This window comes from Pomacea canaliculata, unplaced genomic scaffold (genome assembly GCF_003073045.1).
Source record: "Pomacea canaliculata isolate SZHN2017 unplaced genomic scaffold, ASM307304v1 utg290_pilon, whole genome shotgun sequence".
In the NCBI taxonomy this organism is placed as follows: Eukaryota; Metazoa; Mollusca; class Gastropoda; order Architaenioglossa; family Ampullariidae; genus Pomacea; species Pomacea canaliculata.
In genome coordinates, this window is record NW_020229207.1 from 30,469 (window position 1) to 38,955 (window position 8,487).

The 8,487-nt window shown below is 39.7% G+C and overlaps 1 protein-coding gene across 1 annotated transcript; it reads left to right on the plus strand.

Annotated features, from left to right (window-relative positions):
• The first annotated feature begins 929 nt into the window (after positions 1-929).
• LOC112556025 (zinc finger MYM-type protein 1-like) lies at positions 930-4,012 on the plus strand. The gene has a single exon (XM_025224635.1). The coding sequence runs from the start codon at positions 1,045-1,047 to the stop codon at positions 3,649-3,651; it is 2,607 nt and encodes an 868-aa protein (XP_025080420.1). The 5' UTR covers positions 930-1,044; the 3' UTR covers positions 3,652-4,012.
• Positions 4,013-8,487: the final 4,475 nt, after the last annotated feature.

Genomic DNA, 8,487 nt, shown 5'->3' on the forward strand with positions numbered 1-8,487 from the left:
CATTTGACAAGGCAGGAACATCAGTGTCAATGAGAGTGACTAGCGTCTCAAATTGACTGACAATAATGAAGTTTGTGAGAAAAGCTCATAAAGTTTGTAGCACTCTAGTAGTGTATGAAGTATAATGTCTTTGGGTTATAGATTTGCATCTATATTCTAGAATGTTCAGCACGGCAGCAATGTAAAAGGTAGAATGCGTTGTGCGAGGGAGGAAGTGATGTTCAACAATGTAGCGATGTTCACAGTAAAATGTCTTGTGCGAGGGAGGAAATGATGTTCAACAATGTAGCAATGTTCAAAGTAAAAATGTCTTGTCTTTGCGCGAGGGAGGAAATGATGTTCAACAATGTAGCGATGTTCAAAGTAAAATGTCTGCGAGGAAGGGCTAGAATGTTCGAGGGTAGGGAGAATAAATAGTAGGACTGACAGTGAATTTGAGAGAGAGCAGTTAGGCCAGACGCTGAGCAAAACTGAATAAAACACTTCAGTGCGGAATTCAATCTGTTATTTCTGGTACGACAGCCCACTCTATGTAGCCATATTAGTACTGTATAACTTTGTTCTATGAACTATTACGATTTAGCTAAAATATGCTAAACATTTCTATTTTTATGTCATTGTCACAAAACCTTCTGATCTCCTTAAGTATTAAAAGTATTAACAGTTACTAGCTAACTAGTCTTTAAAACAGTTGCTTTGTCTTCTAAAACTGAGCAGGTATTTTAACAGATAATGACTGATGAAGGTCTCGGCTCGCAGGAACAATCCATTTCGACTGTATTATCGAACTTTTCGTGAGTCGTAAAGCCCGCAAAGCAATACTGCTGTAATTTTAAGGCAATAGATACAACAGGTATTGAATAGACCTATATTGTCAGAGCGGACATTTTATTTTTTTTCCCTTCCTGTTGTTTGAACGGTGATTTACGAGTGCATTAGTATTGCCGAACATTCGCGTTTTTTCTCTTTTTAGTATTACATCAGTCGTTTGATTGCTTTCAGAGTCACTTTTGAGCAAAACAAAACAACGCTCCAAGAAAGAAAATGAATAGACACAGGGACATTGGTCGCCATTATCCTAGCGGTAGCCAAAAACGTGCTTTGCAATCTAAGAGACAGGAATCAGCGAAAAAACAACGTGGAGCGATCGACAGGTACCTTGTCCAAGCGTCGGCTTCTGAACCGCAGCAAGTTGTTGAACAGTTGCAAACACAAAACTATGAAATTAATCAAGAGAATGTGTTACAGACACATGCTCCACCTCCACCTGCACTAGTCACCGCGTCCGATGAATTGGTTGATCGTCTCGATGGTGGAAAATCTGACCATAGGCCTTCTAGTGAGACCATTCAAAACTGTAGTGAATGTAATGACAATTCGTCTGACCAAGATGATCTAATTCTAAAGGACGTAAATATGACTATAAGTGACAGTGATGTCCATGATGGTGGACAACACCAATACTTTCTTGTGAATTTCGAGGATCCTGCATTTTGGCCCGACTGCCTAAGCACTTCTGATCGAGACTTCTTGGTAATGAAAGGTGCTAAACAAATTGAAGATATGGAATTTCCGAGAGACTGTGAAACAAAACGCAGATTTTCAATTAACTACCTGAAGAGATGCTTACCAAATGGACAAATTGGGAAGCGTCAATGGCTGGTGTACTCCAAATCGAAGGACTGCGTCTTTTGTTTCTGCTGCAAACTGTTTGCAAACGCGAATTGCGCTTTAGCGTCTGATGGATTCCGTGATTGGAAAAATGCAAGCGTTCGTCTTTCTGAGCATGAAAGATCAGAATCTCACATGACAGCAATTAAAGAGTGGCTGGAACTTGAATTACGACTGGATAAGAAATGCACAGTGGACAAAATTAACCAGCAAATAATTAACGAAGAGAGGTCTCGATGGCGAAGCGTTTTTGAACGTCTGCTTGCTATTGTGCAGTTCCTAGCAGAACACAACATGGCACTCCGTGGATCAGTCGACAAACTGTATGAGCCACACAATGGTAACTTTCTTGGGCTAGTTCAACTGATTGCTCGATTTGATCCGATCATGCAAGAGCACTTGAGAAGGGTAATGACCGGTGAAATTCATGATCACTACTTGGGAAATCGAATTCAGAATGAACTGATTTCTCTCATGGGAAACAAGGTGCAATCGACTATCATCAAGAGAATAAAATCTGCAAAGTACTTTAGTGTGATACTAGACTGCACACCTGACATCAGCCACGAGGAGCAAATGTCGTTAACAATACGGTACGTTTCAGACGGTTCCGTCGATGACGTTCCTCCAGGAGTCTATGAACATTTCATTTATTTCATTGTTGTTTCTGAAAGTACGGGAGAGAATCTGACTAATGTCCTTCTAGAAGAGCTCGAAAAACTGGGGCTAGATTTTGCTGATATACGTGGCCAAGGTTACGACAACGGCGCCAACATGAAAGGAGAAAAGTCTGGAGTCCAAGCGCGTCTTAGGGAAATAAATCCACGCGCCTTATTTTCCCCCTGTGCATGTCACAGTTACAACCTCCTGCTTGGTGATATGGCCAAATGTTGCCCAGAAGGTATGACATTTTTCGGCATCCTGCAACGATTGTACCTTCTCTTCTCTGGATCTGGGAAAAGGTGGAAAATCTTGCGTCAGTTTGTGACAGACCTGACTCCCAAACCTTTATGTGAAACACGATGGGAGTGTCGTGTAGACAGCGTGAAAGCTGTGAGGTATCAGGCTGGAAACTTTTATGACGCATTGGTCAAACTGTCGGAGGAAACGAACGATCCCAAAACTCGAAGTGAAACTGAATCACTGGCTAACGAACTGAAGAATTTCAAATTCCTTGTTTCCTTGTGCTTCTGGTATGACTTGTTGTTTCGAATAAACACGGTCAGTAAAGAACTTCAAGGTCTGACTGCGGATTTTTCAGATGCACTAAATGGCTTGGAGGGCATTTGCACATGGCTGACAGATTATCGTCAAAATGGATTTTCAAGCTCTCTGATTAATGCAAGAGAAATTGCAGAGGATTTGGATACAGAACCAGTTTTTAAAGCTACACGAATTAGAAAGAGAAGGAGAATGTTTGATTACGAACAATACGAAGGAGAAGATGTAGGAGGAAGAAACGCCCAGGAGGATTTCCGCATCAACTGCTTCAACATGATAGTGGATACAGCAATTGCGTCTCTTCAAAGAAGATTTGAACAATTAAGGAATCATAATCAAATTTTTGGATTTATCTACAACTTCAAGGAGTTGCCAAAGTCGGTGCTGAAGTCATGTGGGAAGAATTTGGAAGATGTGTTAACACATGGAGAAAGCCGAGATGTCGATGGATACATGCTTGCCGAGGAAATGGACGTATTGAAGTATGTTTTTCCAGATTCTGTGCATGGAGACCTTCGTAAGATGTTGACTTTCCTCTCCATTAAAGGACGATCATTCGATTTTCCGAATTTATGGATTGCCTTAAGAATTGCCCTCACAATACCTGTGACAGTAGCTTCCGGAGAACGAAGTTTCTCGAAGCTGAAATTAATTAAAACTTACCTGCGGTCAACGATGTGCCAAGATCGGCTGAGGAACATGGCCTGTGGCCATACTCTCCATCGAGAACAGTGTTTCTCGGGAATTAGATTTCAGTGAACTGATTGATGATTTTGCTTCAATGAAGGCCAGGAAAGTTCACTTGTAAATATTTTTTAGTGTTGAAAACTTACATGTTATATTATGCCGTATGTTTACGTGTTGCTATGTTATTTGGTTACTAAATCTGAATGTCTTTCGCATGTACGTGTGTCGGTGTGTGTGTTGTGTGTTACTTAATGGCGGATGCAAACCCATCAACTCAACCTCAACTACGACTGCAGACTGTAGGGTTCCCTTCGTTGTAACCTATTGACGAACGTTACAAATAAATTAATCGTAGGCTTATGTTGTAATGTGTATGCAGCGTGCTGTCAATGATAAAAGACGAGATATCCCTGAGGAAAAAAATGACTTTAGATCCCAACTAAAACCGTGTGATCGTGGCGTGAGGGCCCCGCACATGCCCTTTGCCTCGGGCCCCGCGGGGGCTAAGAACGGGCCTGACTATAGCAATGATATCACTCTCTCTTTCTCTCTCTCTTCTTCTTGACTCTTATTCCGCTTGGTCTGACTTTTCTGGAGATGTGCAGATAACTATTCCTTCGCTATTAACTTTTCCTCTTTTAAAGTTTTCACAAATATACGGGTAAACGAAGCCGACACACCTGAGATGATAAATGTATAGTTTTTACAACAAAAATACTGTTTTATTTTCAACTTTACAGGAGCTCGACCTTGTTCTCCTAATGTTACTTTAAATCCTAGGACTTAATTAAGGTTTTGCTTTTCTTTATATATTTTCGCTTTTGTTTTTGTCTTCATTAATATCTTTATTAATTTCACATCATTTTCTTTTGTCTTACTTGTCATTTTACCCTTCTTTCTTTTATTTATTTATACATAGAGAGACAGAAATCGCACTTAAAAGAAAAAATCCCAATAACAGCAGGATAGCGCTGGACTAGCAATCTCAAATCATCATCATCATCGTCATCATCATCATCATCAGTCCACACAAAACTATCTACTTTATAGTTAGCCTGATCATTTTGGTACAGCTGTAGTTTCGCCAATGTGTGTTAACACTTTTGTAACCTGCACCATCAACCTTGCACTGCTGTCCTCTGAGTCTCCACAATCCTCCTTTTCATAATTAATGCACGAAAAATATGCTTTGCTCCTATCAAAAGCATAAAGAAACAACTGTTTGCACGAAGTAAAATATATGTTAATATTAAGAAAAATGTTATAGATACAGCATATATTTAGAAAACCTTTTTTTCTTACCAGCCAGAGCTTTACCATTTGCTCATCCTCTATACTTCTTTTTATAAACATGGACTGTTCACTAATACGTGGCAGTCCCGTTATGTACTCGTCTGTGTCCCGTAATGGACGCTCATTGTGTCTCTTAATATTTACTATATTATTATGATCGCAAATTTATGTTGATATGAAAACAAATCTCTTGTGTTTACTCAAATTTTGCTTTCCTACTGTAACAACTGATTACATGATAACGTATTTTTGTTTTCTTGAATTGTTTGAAGCACTATTAAGGCTTTAAAAATTATAGAGTCCTTCGTTTAGCTATTAGAAAGTTTTGAGCTACTTACATATGTTATATGACACTTTTTATGTTTTTACAAATTGAGTTTCTACCTGTCTACAGTACGTGCACTGCCTGAATACATGGGCAGACTTCCGCGTGCTTGCACACACGCACGCATACAGACACACGTACACACGCATGCAACTACAAACGCTCACAAATGTATAAACATATTAACGGTTGTTAATGTTTATTTTTCCAGTTATATCAAGCCAAATGGAGTAATCGCTGAGATATGCTTCATGCAAGGTTAAAGCCGATTTCTAATATTGTTCTAAAGTTTTGTATTCAGTCTTAATTCATAACCATAGTAACTTCAGCAACACCCCACCACCCCCACCACTCTTCCTTTTTGCTGTTTAGAAGAAGGAATCTGAGAATCAAATCGTCTTTCAGTAGTCAGTGTAGCCATGTTACGTTCGCAAAATGTGGGTGAGATGTCAGCCGCCACCTTGGTGACACAAGGACGACTCCTGAGTTTGTCTTTAGTCATCTCCAGGGATGGGGAGTAGCTGTAGCCTAGCTACAAATTAAAAAAAGTAGCTTGTAGCCGTAGCTACATTTTAGAAAGTAGCTGTAGCTTGGCTACATGTTGGCTACTTTCACGACTATAGCACTCTAGTAGTGTACAAAGTATAATGTCTTTGGGTTGTAGATTTGCATCTATATTCCAGAATGTTCAGCACGGCAGCAATGTAAAAGATAGAATGTCTTTGTGCGAGGGAGGAAATGATGTTCAACAATGTAGCAATGTTCACAGTAAAATGTCTTGTGCGAGGGAGGAAATGATGTTCAACGATGTAGCGATGTTGAAAAATGTCTTTATTGCGACGAAATAGAATGTCTGTGCTAGAATGTTCGAGGGGAGGGAGAATAAATAGCAGGGCTGACAGTGGTGTGGGACCTCTTTGTGAATTGGAGAGAGAGAGAAGTTAGGCCAGCTGCTGAGAAAAAGATACTGAATTAAAGAAAACTTCAGTGTGGAATTCAATCTCTGTGTTATTTCTGGTACGACAGCCCACTCTACGTAGCCATTTGACGTGTTGGTTACACGACCATTCGTCGACAGCGTGTCAGCAAGACGAGGACAGCCACTGCTCTCACTGCTCGGTGTCTTGACAGCCAGACACCACGTGTCTCGCACGCTCAGTAACCGGAAGTACCGGGTCGTCCATGTGGCGGGAGCGATTTGAAAAACGAAGATGGACGTACCCATCAATTTCCAGCCTTATTTGAAATTTTTTACATTTTGCGAAGCCACAAAATGTGGGTATAGTTTCAAATGCAAGAATTGTTGAGAGATTGTTCAGTCTGGCAGGACTTATCATGACAAAAGCTGCGCACTAGGGTGACAGACAGCAACTTCGAGGCCAAAGTTCTGGTCAAATTCAATTCCATGAAGGACTAAAAGAATGTAGATTTGTTTTAAGGTTACCGGTACACTGCAAAAATTAAAATCCATATTTTAAATATCTTTAAGGGTTTTTAAATATAGAGTAACAAAATAACATAAATATAGCACTTTAAAACTGTTATTGAGTACCTAAAGTGAAAATTGTGACTTTAATGGATTTACTAAATAAAATTGTCGGTATATCGCAGTTCTCCGTTTCATTATTATAATAAAAACTTTGTAAAGCAAGTAATAGTGTTTTGTGTGTATGTTTGATGTTTGTGTATGTTGCTACAGCCAGTTGGCTACAGCTAACTTGTTATAACATCACGCTTTTAAAAGTAGCCAAAAGAAGCTGGCTACATATTAAAAGTAGCCGAAAGTAGCTGGCTACTTTTTGCAAAATTGTAGCTGTAGTGTAGCTGGCTACATTTTGAAAAAAAGTAGCTGTAGCCTAGCCGGCTACAAATTAAAAGTAGCTTGCCCATCCCTGGTCATCTCTGCGGATAAAGCGACAAGGACGACTCTATGCAGCTCATGGAAATTGCATTTTGTATATTATTCTGATGTGATTACCGGTGAAGTAGGATTTTAGGAGAACCACGTGATCTTTAACATACTTCGACTACTTAGTGGCGCGATGAGGGGCTGTCTTCTTTTTCTTGAACTTAAAGCGTTGGGTTTCCTCGATCTGTTCTTAAGATGCTAGTAAAATAGTTACGAACTACGTGACTACATGAAAAATAACACTAACATTATAATATCTGGTGAAATAAAATCCCAGCTTTTCATTTTGCCTGCGTTTGTCCCAACGTTTCTAATTTTATCTTTATCGGTTTTCCTGCTGGCAAAAATGCGATTCCTTAAGGCTTGCACCCTGAAGAGCTACATTTCTACCAGGCACTTTCTAGATTTCTCGCAAGCGATTGCTTGAGATGTTCACGAAGTACTTTGAGAAAGCGTCTTCATCCGCGAGCTCTGCGATGCTCATGTTACCTATCTTCTTCATCAGTTCCAGGTCCTCCAAGTCATCTGGTCGAGCCATCGGGATGAAGCTACCAATTATGAAGTCAATCATGTTGCCAAGCTCGCCAAAAATGTCTGCCTTCTTCACCCTGGTGACTCGTCGGTGACGAACCAGTCGTGCAGCGGAGTCCTGGGTCAAGGAGTCCAGCGGTTTATGACCAGAAGGAAGAGCAGACGCTATGGTAACCATGGCGACAGTCATCAGGAGAAGGGTTGTAAACAGCTGGACACCTGCCATGCTAAACATTATGCAGAATCAAGAATTAAAGAAATTATAAGAATTAGAGAAGAAGGAAAGAAATAGAAACAAACATTAAGAGATGAAAGAAAAATTGAAGGAAATAAGTAGTGAAAAAGAAACACAAAAAAGAAAACATAAGAAGAAAGGTTGGTAGATATCATAGCTAGCCAAATAAATATCATGACATAAATATATCGTGGGATCATCTTTAACTGGAAGAAAAGAAAGATAAAAGGCAAAGAGATGTAAAAGAAATAAAGATAGAAATTGAGACAATAGCAAGGAACAAATTAAATAAATTAAAGGAAACACTAAAGTCTTAGAATTTAAAATGACAATAGGATGACAACAGCATACTTAAAGTTAAAAACAAAATACTCTTTTTGTTGTAAAGTCTAGACATTTATGATTCCACGGCCCTATGCTCCACTCGGGGTGATAAGGAACACGAAAATGTATGATTCCAAGTGTGTCGGCTACGTTTAACATGATATTTGTGAGCAAATCCAGTTATCTGACTGTCACACTTTCTGAACGAGCAGGTTGGGCGGTATAAGAGTGGAGAGAAAGAGAAGGAGAGAGAAGATCCTTGCTAGCAGTGTACATGTGGTAACAGATATC